Raw genomic sequence first — 18139 nt, 5'->3', positions numbered from 1 at the left:
TGCTGAAAACAAGTTAATGAGTATTTAGATGTTTTTAAATGTTTACTGAGACTAATCAAAAAATAATAAAAATAAAAAATAAACTGATTTTATTTCAATCCGATAAATGTCGCCATAAAAAAATATATAATATACATAATATGTTTAAAAGTCGCTCGACGTTATTTTGCCAAAAAGCAATATTCTCATATTAAATTCGTTTACCCTATCGTCGGATAGCGTGCACCAACACACGAATGTACCGAAATTGCATATACAGCGCGCCGTTTAATGGATATACGTCATAATTGTATTATTAATAAAGATATTATATAAAATATAATAATATATGATATACCATTATATTATGTATATTATATATACATACATATTTATATGTATATATATATCAAGAACGATAACTTTTGTTTTATCAACTGAAAACAGTAATTCGTTTTCGTGTGGTAGGTTCAAGACTATATGATTATGGTTTCATCAAATATCATGATTCACGAAACATCATCACCCTGTCAGTAAATATCACCCATTTGGAGCACTTTTAAAAATCACTTGTCCTCCATGATTAGACCCTCCACCTAATATTTCAAAACTCTATATTTAAATATAAAATAAGTGCTCTCGTAACATTTTTTTTATTTTTTATTTTTCCTCTTCAAATGTCGAGTTAAAATATTTTTTAAATTATTTTCACACATATATGTAATATGTATTCGTATTCAGATTATGAATCACATAATACAACATTAATAATTAATTTATTTAGGATTTTACTTATTTCTTATAATATCAAATATACTTTTACACAGCTGGTGTCATCTTCTCCAATTACAAATATTTTAGTACTTACTTGCACAGAACCGAACCAAATATAATGAGCTAACTTAAATATCACTTTTTCACTAGTAAAATATTATACTTAAAACTACATTTCAATAATTAATATGTTTTTGTGATAAAAACGTTTAGGATTTATTATCAGACAAATTGTTCAATAAATGTATACAAAAGTTTAAAAAAGTATAAACTTAATTTAAAAATATTGAAATCATACAACTTAAAGAATGAATTAATGTTTTTCGTTTGACTATTATTTATTTTTCATCAAATAGAATTGTACAATTCATTAAATCATAATTTATAAATTCAATTAAATTCGTGTTAATTAAATATAAAATGCATAATACAGAGGATACAAAAACTTCATAGTGGAAAAACACAGACAAAATTTAAATAAAATTAATCGCATTTATTATAAATGTTACATTTATGAATTAAATCTTAATATTTAAGAAAACAACTTATAAATATCACAGAATATTCAAAAAGTAGTGCCGTAGAATCTTAAAAAGTAAACAAAATTACTCTAATGAACACGAACAATTATAATAACTAATAAGGATAGTTGTACATTACATACTTTTATGAGTTAATTCTTGATCAAAACAAATGTAATATAAATTTTATTTAATAAACTAACACATATTTGTAGACTATTAGTAATACAAAAAAATGGGCAAAGTATACTCAAGTCTTTAAGAACTAATGATACTTACAATAGTAAATATTTTCTTACTTGCATAAATCCAGTTGAATTGAAATTATTTCAATTTTTTCAGCTATTATCTCCTTTGTAAATAATTATACTTTAAATTCGTGAAAATTGGAAATCAACAATTGTATACATACTTAATATACATATATGGTATACTCACGAATGCCTCACGTATGATTACTAAACACATTAATGCACATTTTCATTTTTTTAGTCCAGTAAAAGACAAAAGTACTCTATGTATAACTATGTATAAAGAAATTCAAGCAAACAAGCTTTTTATATAAAGTCTTGATAACATACTATTTTGTTAGAATACTGAACAGATGCTAATAGACACTATTTTTTCGAATTGCGATAATTTAAAAGCATCGAGTATGCGAATAAATATTTAAATAGTTGAAGAAAAAATAACATTGCCTTGACATATCAAAAATAAGTAAGGTGGGCAAGTGGGTGTCGCTGAGCTGTACAGTAGGTTACAAGTGGGTCACTGTAATGGATGGTGCTAAATTTGATTTCGATTATATACCTAATATCATTATATAAGAAAAACGATCCTGATCGAAAACGGTCAGTCAGTCTATGATATTACTGGTATATTAAGCCTTGTATTCAATTTTCAAGATTTTTAGCCAACAAATACAATTTTATTGACACAGAAAAAAACTAAAAAAAATTGGAAACTGAAAATGTCAGTAACCAGTTCAAAACAAGTTAAAATATTTTGAAAATGTTATCGTATATATAAAATGCTAATATAAACAAGTAAACAACCAGTGAAAATTGCATGTATACGGTCATTTGTTTTAGAGCTACATCAAAAACCAAAATCGATTTTGTCGAACAAGATACTGTTGAAGAAAATCGAAGCAGTTTTACTGCTCCAAACAGTGATTACAGACACAAAAAAAAAAAAATTAATAAAAAAAAAATTTAAGGAAAAACACATCATTGTAAAATCAATACATTCATCGCACCGCTCAGAATCTAAAATAAACTTACCTCTGCTGAGTGTATGATTCAAATAATTTACCTATTTAAATATTTGAATTAATTATTCTACATAACCTAACCTAATGATTATGCCAATGTTATACATTTTAAATTGTTATATAATCGATAAGGAAAGAAAATGTCCTTCTTTTGGGTTTTAATTAGATATTGTAAATGCTCTCTCTCTCTCTCTCCTCTCTTACATACACTATCTATCTAGGTATACTAAAAACACGAGTGTAAACTTTTTAACATGCATTAATGCTTAATACCTAAGCCATGCAATCAAGTCAAATTATTATTGTTTAATATTCAATTGAGTACATATATCTATATTTGTCTTTTAATTTGTACAACATTTTACCTTGAATTAAATGGGGTTCAAACACACACATAATTCACGACCGTGGGTGTACGAAACACAAAAAACATAACACATTCACTGTTGTTTTTCAGATTTTTGCAAATTTTCATAAAACAACTACTTAAGACATTTTAAAATATGCTCTCAAAAGTTTTAGCATCTTCTATATTATCAAATGTTTAAGTTATACTGTACAAGCGTGCAGCTTAAAACATTTTGAGCATTTTTTTTTCTACTCAGAAATGATTATCTGAACAAAAACCATTCATTGTTAAACCAAAAATACATTTCCCTCCGTAAGTTCTTTACAGTGTTTAATTCTTTTTTGATCTACCAATTTCATATATTGTCATAACTCAAAAACCATTGAACTGGGAGTAACATTTTACAAAATTATGATACCACTAGTGTTATAACACACTGACAAAATAATAGACTTTTATAAGGGAAAAGCATAGATTGAGTGAAGAAAATAATATCTCCTTATATTTCTTGGCTATAATGAAATTCCAAGTAACGCGAGCATTATCATACAAAATAAATTATTGTTACTACTGGTTGAGAATAAAGGACAAAATTAATTGATAATTAAAACGAAATTTTATAATATATATATACTTGTCATATTATGAATTCATTGGACGCATGCAGATTATCAGATTATGTAGATTTTGCGATTTACATGTTAATTGCCATATTCTTGAACTCATTTTCGCTACATAAATAAAATCGAACACAATTTAAGCTTTTTATAATTTTTTCTGTTATTTTGGTTTATCTATATTGATCATTAATAGCCTTCGTTATAATTGCGCATAAAAAGAATCAAGTTATAAGTTCAGCACCTACTAATTTGAATGCATATTTATTTCCAATTAAACGTACTTACGATAATGTAGTTTTAAAATATATTATTATTTGTAATTGTTATTAAATGATAATTAATGAAGATGAATTATTAATTGATAATGTCAAATCGTTTAATAAGAAAAAAAATACTGTAGCTTATTAGTTCATACTATAATGCATTCTATTAATAGAATTCTCAAGCTACTACAATTATTGCTTTTAAATGTATTTCGATCAATGATGTAAAATTAAATTTAAAAATAATATACCATAGGTTTGTTTTTATTTAAAATGCCTTCGATTGATATATCTTTTTAACTTCAATAAAAATGACAAAATGTTATTGCAACAGCATGGAAATCAATATTTAGAAAGATTACAAGTAGATCATATTTTCAAAATTAATGCTCAGAGAAATCTAGAAGTTGTGTATGATATGCTACTTTAAATTAATAATTATTATGTAAATCGTTCTTCAAAATATACAGTATATTAGATTATATTATTTTTAAATCTATTAAAATAATTTTAAGTTACTAGTAAATACACAAAATATAATAATTAACTTTAATAAAAGGGGATGGAGTGGCCGAGCGGACTAAGGCGTCAGTTCTGAAGCACACCAGCGCTGGTTCAAACCTCGGTTCACGGGCGGCATTTTTCTTCGGGCAAGTCCCGGTGTCCCGAGAGAAGTGCCATCATCCCCCACCCGGGCATGGCAGATACCCACGGGTAACCACTAAAAAATCTGCCAAAACTACACACACTTGTTTACAAACCAACAATACCCTCCCCTACAAACAAAAAACAAAACAGCTAATATTTGGCGGGCTTAATGATCAATGAAAAATAAATAAATAAATAAATAACTTTAATAATATTTATTACTTTATGTAGTTAAAATTACTTTCAGAATTTTATAAGTAATTAAAATTAAAACTAAATATGGCAAATAACGATGTTAAGAGTGTAAGAAAAATTTTAAATCATAAGAAGTCAAAAATAAATATTATGTATAAATAATTGAAAAAAAACTGTGAACATTAAACCGAAAACACTTCATCAAATAAATCGACCTATCACGTAATACTAAATTTCTACATAATTGAAATAATTTTCATGTTAATTAAAATAATATATAAGACAAAATATTTAATGATTTTTACATGATCCATATTAATACGATGTACAATATATGATAAATGATTGGCCTAATAAATAACTCCGAAAAAAGTAACCCCGGAAATTTATACCCCGAAAAAATAACCTTGTAAAAAAAAACCCTATAATATAAATTATGTGTAACAGGTAGATAACTATTTATCATATATTTACGAGATTTTAATGACATTCTATATATGATTTAAAAACAAGTAATACAATTTTAGTAATATATATATATATAAAACAAATTTTTTTTCAGTCAAATTTGTTTTGAAATGTCAATAATATGTAATAAACATTTCTATAGATGAAACTATAAAATGACATAAGTACAGACCAAATGATAAATATTTGCAGTTATCCAACAATAAAATAGTAAATTTAAATTTAAATTTAACTACGTAAAATCTATAATATTATACTCGTATTACACATTAATACATTATATTATATTCATCTAGGTAACCAAAAACTTTAAACCTCTAATATATTGCTACTATGAAGTATAAAAACGGGAACTCGCTGAATCATCCATTGTGTAAAACGCATTTTAGTATGATTTGGGTTGTTAAAATATAATTATGTGTCTGTACATATTCAGAAAATGAGAAATGATATGACCTAATATAAAATAATCAATACATGAATTTATTAGGTAGATACTGGTTATTTATCTGATGAATAACTCTAGTAGCGTCAAGAGACACAATTGTTTTAGGTACTTTAAGTTCTCAATTCTATGAATTCATCGATGTTTAAAGTGTACATCTGTGCATTCTCTTTCACTTCGGTAACAGAACGATAAGCATTGTACATGATTTCCGTAATTTGATGTTTTGGTCCACTGTATATATTACTTTGATTAAACAAAACAAAATTCAAATAAAAAAATACGAATTTCGTAATGCGTATAAATTGATGTTTAATAATATTATTCAGGAAATTTATTATTTATAACTATTCAAACTCATCCTTCATTCTAAAAGTTCGACAAAAGTTAGCTTAATCCCACATACATAATTATATATACAGAGGATTCATCATTCATCATCAAACATTCATCAATCTATTTTTAAACCATAATAATGTATTTATTCAAATTATGATTTTTTGGAATTTTTAAGTGTACAGAAATACTTAGATTCATCATACCGATTGTTTTGTCCTGTGGTGAGTGACGAATCAAACTTCTATTTTTAAATGATAGCTCTATATTTCAGTGTAAATTATTGTCAAACAAATGATTTTCTTTTAAAGTTTAGATGTATATAAATCAAAATTTGTTTTAAAGAGTATTTTTTTAAATACGTATTAAAATGTGTGTGGGTACAAATGTATATTATATATTATTTTTACACTAAGCAAAATCATTACCTATTTAACTGTTCGTGATCTGAAGATATTTTTATTTTATTATAATTCAAAATTTTAAACATTGTACCATATGTGATGTATTGGATAATGTAAAAACCATCAATTGTGTCTTATAAAAATATTTTAATTATTTGTACATTTAGTAGGTGATTTGAAGATTTTTATGATGTGGTGCTTTTAATGTTTTTTGAATCAATTATACATATTTACCAATGATTAATAGTGGACAAAATATAAAATACATGTAATATTAAGTCTAGTATTTATTATACTTGAAAAATTTTTAAAAATTGTGGCATCAAATTCAAATTATTATAGCCACCATAAAATTGGAGCAATATTTAAATAAACATTGTTTCTATAAAAAATTTTTGTACTTTTCAATTCTACGTAGGTATGTTTATGTTTTTCTCTAAAAGTATAGTACAAATTAATCTATTCTATTTCTTACCTATTGCACAAAGTTACATTAAATTACATTTTTCATTACGCAGTTGACTTTTTAAAAGAAGTTTTTATTCAAATATTAATGTGCCCAGAGATGTTTTCCTTGTACCATCAAAACTATTTGAGAATATTGTGTACTCCTTTTTATTTTTTATGTATTAGTTTATTTTTTTTTTACAGATGAAATCGACAACCGTACTCTACAGATACAATGATATCAGTCGTAAAAACGGTTTTTACAGTCTCAACATAAGACATGCGGCGATTACCGGAGCTATTTACACGTTGGTGAGTGCGAATATATACGTATTTATGGGGTTTTATGCGAACAAAGATCTATATCAAAATGTTGTAGGTACTTTTTTTATGGCAAAGGTAAGGTATACAACCGATTTAGAAAAAAAGTATATTATACGGAAGTCACCACAATATCTTTTCTTTTCACTACATAGCTTACATATTATTTGAATGCCTACCTATAACTTGATTGTATTTTAAAAATCCATGAAAAACAACAATTACACCATATTTTACTTAGAGCCATGAATAATAATATATTGCGTGATTGAAGTATATACAATTGACATATAAAATAATATAACAATAAAACAAAATTATGACGCCCCCTTATGAATATTGAACAAAACAAAAAGATTTTTTGATAGAGAAGTATATTATACCTATAACGTATGGCCAGCAATTACGTATGTAAATGTCAAATTAATTATGTATCCATAAACTAATCGGTTCAAGTTTAGGCACAGCTGAGTACAGCATAAGATAAATAAGCGGTTTATCAATGAGTATTATATAGCCATTAGCCACGATTTCGCATAAGATATTATGATATAATATAATAAATAAAAAAGTCAAGTTCCAACAAACATTTTAACTTAGGTCAACCCTTCGTAGAATCAAATTTATATAAAACTCTGAACAGATGTGGAATATAATATCCAGATGGTTTTCTTAAAATATAAACTCAAATAATATGTAAACATTTAAACGTAGTCCTGCAGCATAGATTTGTTTATAATAATAAAACGTGTATAACGTAACTGCTTGTAATATGCTTTTAATACCTTGTCACACTGCCAAGTTAACAGATGAAATATGTAGTCGTTGCGAACTGAAAGCACATGTAGAACATTTTAATGCAAATGATTTCATTCTGAACAATCGTCAATCATGTAATAATATTAGCAATAATTTAATTTGCTAATTTCTAATAAGGTTAGCCACAGAGAAACGACCGTGGGAAATGCAAAGGCGGCATTAACTAGGTAGTTAAAAAGTTAACTTTTTTTAAAAACTTTTAAACTTAACAATTTATGTACTTTTCTAATTAAGTAAAGAGCTTAACTAATTTAACTAACTGATAAAATTCTAGATTTTATCACTTCAGTTAAAAATAATTCATTAAGTTAAAATTAAAAATGTTATTGACATTTTTGGTCATAACAATTGTTTTATACATTAATTACTGTATGTACAATATACATGGTACACGGTTTTAAATAAAAAATAAACTCACAGATACTATAACGTTAATAATACCTACTATTATTTCTGTTGTTTCTTAATCAAATAATATTACATACTTACTATATTATATAGGTACCTATTAGGTAGCCAGATAGGCACATAATACTTTTCACTTTGTCCACGTTCTAATTAAAAAAAAAATAGATAAACTGCTTTTTAACTAAGTTAAGTTCGTATTTTTTTCCATGGGTATTAACTTTAAACTTAATGAGTTAAATTTATTTATATATATATTTATTATTAAATTTGTTACCTATATTATTAACTATTATTAACTTAAAAGATAATTAACTTGTATTAATTATTTGCATTAACTTTCCAACCTTCGATCATGACGTTTGTGTATTGATACTATACAATTATAATAAATAATATATGACTTGCAAAGACTACTCATGCTTATTTGTCATCATGTTTGCCATGCTTTGTGTTTTTAATTTCAATTGACATTCATACATCTATCGAAAAAATTAAACAGTGATTTCTTCAATATACTATATAGGCTCAAGTTCCAATAAGTTGTATCAATTTCTGAAAGAAAAGCGTTGCTTGATACTCAAACTTCTGTGACAAAATATGAGAATAAGAAAATATATTTTTTTATTATTTTAAATCATCTTTGTAACACTTGCTAATTGCATCCATTACTCCAAATCTAAAATACATAATATTATAGTATTAAGATCCAAATTAAAAATATCGAAATGAAAACTTAAAAACAATTATAATTCTAAAATGAATAAATAAATAATTTAATATAATTTGATAAAATTATGATTTTAAGTTTGGATTACAGTATGATATCATACAATACAATATTGCCTTACTTGAGATGAGGTTGATTTAATGTTTGTATCAACATATGATTATCATCATATTACACTATGTAATATGTTATTGAACAATAAAAAATTGAATTAACTGTTAAAGGTTTGATTTTAAATTTGTAAAATCCTACATTTAGTACCGATTACTAAAGTATCAACAAAATTACTAATAATAATGATGGAAATGTGTTTATTTATTATTCCACATTAAATGTAATTCCTGTTTATAGATTTACCGTCGCGGAATGACGAAGAATCAAAAAATATAATAAATATTTACTATAAATATGTTGACTAGGGGATATGATACACAGTACCTATACACATACATTTATTTTTCTATTAATCCAAAATACCACTGCATCAGTGTCTTTTAAGGCACCAGGGTGGGTACCTGCAGCTAGTATTTCGGTTAAATGATAATGTAATGAGTATCACGACTGTAAGACATTTTCGAAAAATGAGCTGTGCCATCTAAAGTTTTTCAAGTAAGAGGTTAGATAGAAATATTTAAACTTAAGTGTGCACCCTGATTTAAGTTACGGATAAGAGCACCGCCAAATCTTTTTTAGCGTAATGTAATTCGTTTTCATGGTTTCTACGGCTCTTCTTTTTCAAGATTGTCCATCAGTTCGGAAAGTACTTTTTTAAGTAGAAAAAGAAGATGATTAATTAAAGCTTTAAAATATGAAAATAGTTTACTTCAGTGAACCTTCGTTTGATGATAAATTCTATACTGCTGTCGATATTTCATAAAATTTTTGCATACGATCGTAATATAAAGATATTTTCCGTATTTGATAGTGTTGGTTTTGATGTTACAATAATTCACTTAGTCTGGTTTTGAAAAGTTGGTGACACTCAAAAGTAGCCAGGTCTTTATTCCTAGTTGGATTTTGAAGATCAATACTTTCTTTATACGCTTGACTTCCTTTAAAATTATCGGTATAGTAGCCATTACATGTGGTGCATAGTAAAAGGGTTTCTTTGGATTTGGCTCACGAAGAAAACGGATGACCTATACCTACTGAATTGTATGTACCGTGGTGAGTATCCACAAGAAGACTTGGTATGTCCATAATCTTCACAATTTTGACATTGGGCAATGACACGTTTTTTCAGGGTACTTTTAGTTTTAATTTTGGGTGTAATATGCTGGTCATGTCAAAAATGACTTTGCTATCAGAACTGTCAAAGTCGATAAACAAAGTAGGAACTTTGTTTTTAGAGTTCTATGTGAGACATTAATACGTCTTGTTTTATATTAAAACCTTTTTTTCTTATTCCACCACTTCAATCGAGTGATGTAATCTCTACTATAAGACTAGTCTGAGATGGTTTGTTTACTTGAAGTTGGACGGGGTGTGATACTTAGAAATAGGCTGTTATATTAAAAATGTTTTGACTGAACGATACGACTCTGACGTAGATGTTTATAGTTTTCAAACCAAATATTATTTTGAGAGGATTTGTAGAAAAAATTACCCAGCTTAATTACTTTTTTAATTTTATTATGGCGGTGAGTGTCATTTGTTACATCTCATAAATACATATTATATATATTTGTGTCTGATTTGTTTAATTGATCATCGACGTTTGTGGGTACAGTTGGGATTCCATATTATCAACCACGTGAATATTTGAATTTGAACAATTATTTTCTTCGAGCATAAAAGGCGAGAACAGATTGAGAGAGGCAAAAAAATTAAAGTGGCTTTAATTTTCTATGATTAAGATTTTCTGCTTATCGGGTTTATAAGGTAACCGAAATTCATCACCCGAATTTACAAGATACGATAAACCAGACGAGCTTTTATTTTAAACAATAAATACCACGTTGTCGGTATATTTTAATAAGAAAAATGGTTTGTTTTTGCTTTCATTTCAATGGTCTTATAAATAGAAATTTACAAATTCTACAATTATCATGCGACTATTCTACGGAGGTCAGCGATGACCATGTATGGTTGTATTATTTTAGTCTTAGTTATGTTTTCAATGTAAACGATGATTTTCTGATGTAAAATTATAAGAATAATTAGCTAGTTCACTAGCACGCGAATAAATTAAAAACTCAGATAGTATAATTAGATACACGTGACTTGCGGACTATCTCTTACGCAATTTAAAAAAAAAATAATTTAAACTAAAAAATTGGAATTCAACAGCGTACAGGGTACAGTCCTAGGTTACAGTTACATGTCAACGGTACTGATTCTACTCAACATTTATGCCGCATGTTAGGATCTTATTTTTCTACACCTACCGCAACGCAAAATAATGTTTTATAATAATTTTGATCATAAAAGAAGTTAAATAAATAACAGTGTTTGAACAATAATACATTCTGAGTGGAATTCACTCTACTTCACACCACTTAAGTGTTTGTCGTATCTACAATTTTAAATACTTACAAAAATAAAATGTACTTGCTGAATGTTTAGTACTTTGAAATTATACATAGATGTGCTGGAATTTAAAAGCTTTAAAACTTAAGTTATAAAAATAATGAAATCAATTATAACGTTACTGAAACTTTTTATGTCGATTATGGCATTGGTATTTAATTTTTACTACTTGAGAATACAAATGTTATGTAGTTTAATTTAATTTATGTAAAATTTCACTATCAGTTTATTAATTAAAATAAGTGACTCCCCAAATAGTTTTAATTGCATACAAGTTTTCAAATCAAAAAATTAAATAACTTCTACACTTTTATGGTTTTCGTTTACAGGCATTTATACTTAACTGCTGTATTTTTTTCTTCAATTTGATTTAAAAATAATTGAACGTTTAAAAATATAAAAAAAATACTGATTACTAATACTGTACGATAAAACAATACTCTATAATTGCGTTTATACATATATTTACGACACGATACCTGTTGTTGAAAAATGTATTTTCATTTCATTCAGTTGGAGTGATCACAAAATGCAATATATATTATGTCGTAGTTATCTATAGGTAAGGAAAAGAGTAGACTAAATTCGTAAGGCGATACGTATAGCAAAAAAATCCATTTGCCAAACTGTAATAGGTTTCCGTTGAGATTGAGAATCAAATAAATTCTGTGAACGCTTATCATCAATACTGGCAGACCTTCTTTTATACATATTTCCTGTGGATCTGACCACGCAATACAAAGACTTTATAATTGGATCCCCTCCACACCACACATCGTTTTATACATCAACCACCTTACCATGAATCCCAGCCGTCATCGATTTATAAAACATGAAAAAGATATTTACTAACCAAAAAATATATAATATGCGAAATTCGCATATATTCATATAAATATTTTTCGTACATTTATTGTGTTGAACTAAATAGGTAAATAAATAATAATTTAAACATTTAATAATAATATATGCGTACTATTTGATTAGATATGATCGTACACTTAACAGGAGTGATTTTATGAACTGCCAATACTCATTATCTCGAAAACTATTAACGTTTTTTAAAAAGAAATAATTTTTACATCACTTTATGAGACAGGTAATTCGTATAATTAAAATATGACATTTTTATTTGTTCTGCTTTTTTACTATAACTTTTTTATGACTTAGAAGCATACAAGTAAACATTTAGGAAAGTCGATCTCAAGTAGACTCTTTGACAAATTCAAATATATTCCTAATGTTTCACTAGATCAATCAATATGTTTTAAATATAACACAAATAATTAATTCATATTATGTTGTTAATGTGTTAGACAATTAACAGAAAACTGCCACTTTCAGTCCCCTGAACCATTTGACTAATTTTTGTAATAATACATTTTTTTTAATTTATCTTAATTATAAAATTATTAGAACCAACAGATATAGTTTTCACCATTTCGTGTCATTATGTATAAAATAATAGTATAAGGTGAGTAGTGAGTAATAAATAACGGAAATCATGTTTAAAGAGTCAGTCTACAAAATACCTATATTATAATGTATTAAGCTATTATATTACTACATAGTACATATTAATATAGGTATTATTTATTAAATTTTAAATACCGATAAATATTTAATTAGTTTTAAGAATTTTCAAGTAAAGAAAGATTTCTATTCAATAGTATTCTATTGTTCCATTATATTTCATTAAAGCATTTCTTTTATAAGCAACTCGCGAAATAGCATATATTAAAATAAAAGGTGTTCGAAAAGTAAAGTAAATAGTATTATCAGAATAAAAAAAAAATAAAAATAAAAAATAAATGCTAATTGTATAATTGTATAGTAATCAAGAAAGTAAAAAAAAATGAACAAAAGTTGTCTATGGGTTATTGATTCAAGTATTCACGAATCTCAAATTAGGGTGGAAGACGGAGTTCTTTAACTATTTTATTTTATATTATATTGAGAGCATCACAACCTACTCATAATTTTCATTAAACTGGGGTGAACTTACACAGTGACATTTACTTTTTAAAGTATTATTACGCAGAATTTTATATTAAATAATATATTTTAATTTAACTTCATAAATAATTGTACAACTTATCGTTACCTATTTAATACTATATAGCGTCTATTGGATATGATTTAATTTTAATTTAAAAAAATACAATTTAATAAACAAATTTAAAAATACAACAATTATTAACAATGTTAACTAAATTATTAAACTATATTAAAATAAAAATTGTTTTAATAATAAACTCATTTTTTAAATCACACTCACCTCGGTGTTCTACGCGATAATGCCCAGGTTAAGTTTAATAATTTCAAGGGACGCTAATTTTGTTTACGTCAAAGAGTCGTATCCTTCTTTTATTTTTCTGATTTAAACACTGAATGTAGGTACGATGACGTTTTTGAAAAATCATTTTAATATTGATTAACACTGGAAAATAATTTATCATGATAGATGAGATCTATTTCGTCCAGTGGATATCATTATTTTTTAATTACTTACATATTTACATTGACTGATTATCAAACATAATATTATAATGCTTTATACGAAACGTATTTTAATTTAGTACGTAGGTATAATCGGTGTTTTAATTTTGAGAACTGAATAAATTTTTTACTGATTTGTTTATAAATTTATTCCATTCATATATGCTTTATATACTACAGAAGTACCTATTTTAAAACATACAATACAATATGATTGAATTCAAACACATATACGCGACTCAGTTTTTATATGTAATAATATTATTATGGGTTAAAATAAACTGTGTAATTTAATAAAAATGTCATTGATTTATATCTTATATTGATATTATTAAATATTACCGATTCAAAAATAAAAGCAATTCAAACAATTGCAAAATTGCAAAATACAAACATATTTTTTCTACTTTAATAAAATCTACTCAGTATATATGTAAGTACCAAGTAAGTACGTAACTTTGTAAGTCTACAAATCTTTAGATTTATAAGTAGGTATCATTCTAAACATAGATCTTGATGTACAAAAATATTAAATAGAATAATAATTTATAAAAGTACTTACAATAAAACATTTTATATAAGTACCATTGTTTCAGTATTTTTTTGATATTAAACACAATATTAAGTTTTATTGTTCACATTATATTATTGTTCATAAGTTAATAGCTTTTTTTTTAGTTTAGTTTATTAAAATATATTATTTACTGATTTTGATAGCTCACATTTTGTTTAGTTTTAAATCTGCTGTTCTTCTATAAAAAACTTGTTTTATGAAAAAATATTATATCATTTTATGTTCAGTTTCTCGAAAATTGAATGAAAATAAGTTGTAAAGTGACTTAACCTTTTTATTCAACTAATTTAAATTAATTTAAAATATTAATAAAAGTTAAAATAAGTTATTACATTTTGCTTTGACGTGTTAAAACACGTAAAATTAAAATTTTGTTTTAGTCTCTTCACCTTCTTAAGTTGTTTATATTTTAAATACTACAATTATTTACCGTGCTTATACAAAATGTTTTATTTATTAACTCATAAATGTTTCCACTTAGGTACTAGGAACATACTCATTGCTGTTTGTTAACAATGACAATGCATTTTATATCTAAAAAGCAAATATATTTACAGATTTAAATAAAATAATCTTGTATGAACTGTAAATATACATAATATGTACATCTGACATGGGTAGTTATACAAGTATTTGTTTATACGTTATCTAATATGTATTAAACCAATTTCAAATCGGCTCAGTGGTACTTGCTTAGTTATATATTTAACTTGAAATAACGAATTTTAATTTTAAAGTTCAAATAAAAAGCTATGTACTTTCACATTGCATTGGAGATACCATTTTATACCATTGATAAAAAGTTGTCCGTTTTATACAACACCAGATTTATACGATTTATAGTATAATTAATTCATATCATCCACTTATTCAATTTTCTCGTTATTTTACTAAAGCCATAAGTCTCATGTCTAAATATTTATATAATGTAAATAACATTATACGTCACAATATTAACTAGGTATGCTTTGGATGGTACCGTACTACAGTACCAATGTTTACCTATTCCTTAAATTAGATCATTTTACATGTAGGTGTCTAAAAAAATATACAATTGTACATTAAATTAATATCCATATGTATTACATGAATTACACATGAATCAAACATAAAGTGTTTACGGTAAATGCACCGCTCTTATTGGCCGCCTACATAATCGGCTCGTTATTCTCGGTAATAGGACGAAGCATATTGTCGGACCGGAAGTAATAAAGTCCACCAATATGCACAACGTATATTATAATAATATTATGGCAAGACACATTTCACAGAAATTTTAACGTACTGAAACACATTGTTGTTCCCAATAAATAAAATGAATACCATATGTAACTTGTAAGTGACACCGAGGCGTCCGAATATGAGTTCTAAAACCCCTGATCTGCTTAGACGTGTGACTTCACGGAATTCCTAGACGAACTGGACGGGTCATACTAGTTAATGAGTAAAGTACGGACCGGACGGACCGACGGCGGTCGTGGTACAATGTCTGCCGCCTCGACCACGGTTTAAATTCGGCCACCGCGATCCACATTGTACATGGTATACTCTCGAGCGGGTGACCACGACATTTTTCATCGTCGGTCGTTGTTGATAGAAGCCGACAAGTATTGTTTATCCTTCTACAGTATTTATAATCAATGGTATTGTATTTGCGAGCCTAATATTATAATGTCAGGTCGGACGAAACGCATTGCTCGTTTTCTGAGGATACGGCCCAAGGGCCAAGGTAAAGACACACAGTTTCGTGCCACTTATAAGTTATATTATTCACGTCATGTAGGAATAAACAGTTTATTATTCATACGTTTTCTACGACTGTTATTGCGGTGTCATTAATAGTAAATCATCACATCAATTTGCAGTTTTCAATTTATAACATAGTAAAATAATCATGTAACGAAACTGTATTACGATTTTAAAAACGATACAATCTATAGGTGCATAGTAATTGTATGATCGAAAATCGAACGTGTCCTGAGTTCTGACTGACTGACAGACTGACTAATCAACGTAGAAGAGCCTAAACTATGATAGCAAGAGACTTAAAACTTTCATGATACCATTATACACTAAAATACATTTTCCAAAAACAGAATTTTAAAGAGGTGCTCAAACGAGGATTTTGAGATTCGCCCAAGTTTTTCACATTTTTGTGTATTAATGGTTGCGATTGGTTACTCGGGAAGATGAGGTAAAGGGCTTGTAAAAGCATACATCAAATCGTCGTGCCTATGATCTTGAATAAACAAATTATATCTTAAAACAAATAATATGAGAGTTTGTTTATAAAATGATTCTTTTATATGTTTGTTTCCTACAAATTCAAAAACTACTCGATTTTGACGACAATTTTAGAGATTATTCTTAGAGGTATCGGAGAAATTTAGATAGTAGCTTAACCAAATTTGGAAATATACCAAGAGCTATAATATCTGAACTGAGGTAAACTAAAACCGAAACACACCGATTTAACCATTGTGTCCCGTGCGAAGTCAGGTTATACAGCTAGTACATATTATATAATTACGAAATATAATCAAGAATATTATAGTTGCTTTATTTATTGCATTAATACGTACGTATTGTAACATATGTACACCTCCATGCAATGTACACATAAGTTTGTAAAGCCAAGTTTAACCATGGTGGAATAGTTACGCTATGCTCCGTTCATAATATGTATTTGGTGCATATATCATCTTTAATATAATATTAAATTTAATAAATGTATGATTTAAGAATTGAAAGTGAAACGAAAAAAGTTCGATTCTGAGAACCTTACAATTATTATATAATAGGTGTACTAATATGATACCAATTATTGGCTGACCCAATCATAAGCACGCCTTGAGATTTCCCTGGGTGGTACTTTTTTTATATGGACATACTTTCGGTTATAGTTATAAAAATAAATATAATACATGTAATAATTATTTACACTTATTATAAAATCATACTTTTTTACATTTTATTTATTTTCTGTTTTATTTGAGATAATTAATGTTTATTGCTAATTTAAATTAAGTAAATAACAGTTTTATTTTATTTTTGAATTTGTCATAGTATTAGTTTTATAACATTTATAAAATTAATTTTGATAAAAGACCATCTTAACTTGGCCACGCGTTTCTGTGGTTCAGACCGATATGAAATGAATACGAAAGTAAATAAACGTAATCTAGAGAACGCAGATTCATAGATAAAACACATCATTCAATAATTTAATACCCTGGCTTGCGTTTCTGTGGCTATGTGGAATAAAAGGAAAGGAAGAAAAAACATGTTTTATTATAGAACTAGTAACAGGTAAATTGTATACAATTTTGTTTATCCATTTTTTGCAAGATCAGATGATTTACGAACTTTAGAGCTCGATTTCTAAATTCAAACCCCTTACAAATATTGACCTTCTGCTTTATTGGTAGTCATAGCAAACGCAAGACGTATTGGAAATTGAAGTGGTTTAAACTCTAACAGTCGAACTATTCATGGAAGTTGCTTCCGTTAGATTGTTCATCATAGGCGCAAATAGGGGGG

General features: G+C 26.7%; 1 protein-coding gene across 4 annotated transcripts in view; it reads left to right on the top strand.

The window, feature by feature from the left end:
- Positions 1-18139, top strand: part of LOC100163019 (CG32204-like) — a 153985-nt gene that overhangs the window by 48771 nt on the left and 87075 nt on the right. For all 4 annotated transcript variants that reach the window (NM_001163036.1, XM_029486054.1, XM_029486055.1 and 1 more), the window contains 1 exon segment: positions 6927-7034. In NM_001163036.1, coding sequence (NP_001156508.1) covers positions 6927-7034 — 108 coding nt within the window.

This window comes from Acyrthosiphon pisum, chromosome A1 (assembly GCF_005508785.2).
Source record: "Acyrthosiphon pisum isolate AL4f chromosome A1, pea_aphid_22Mar2018_4r6ur, whole genome shotgun sequence".
Taxonomy (NCBI): Eukaryota; Metazoa; Arthropoda; class Insecta; order Hemiptera; family Aphididae; genus Acyrthosiphon; species Acyrthosiphon pisum.
Note: the sequence above shows the minus strand (reverse complement) of the source record. Positions and strands in the feature narration are given on the sequence as shown.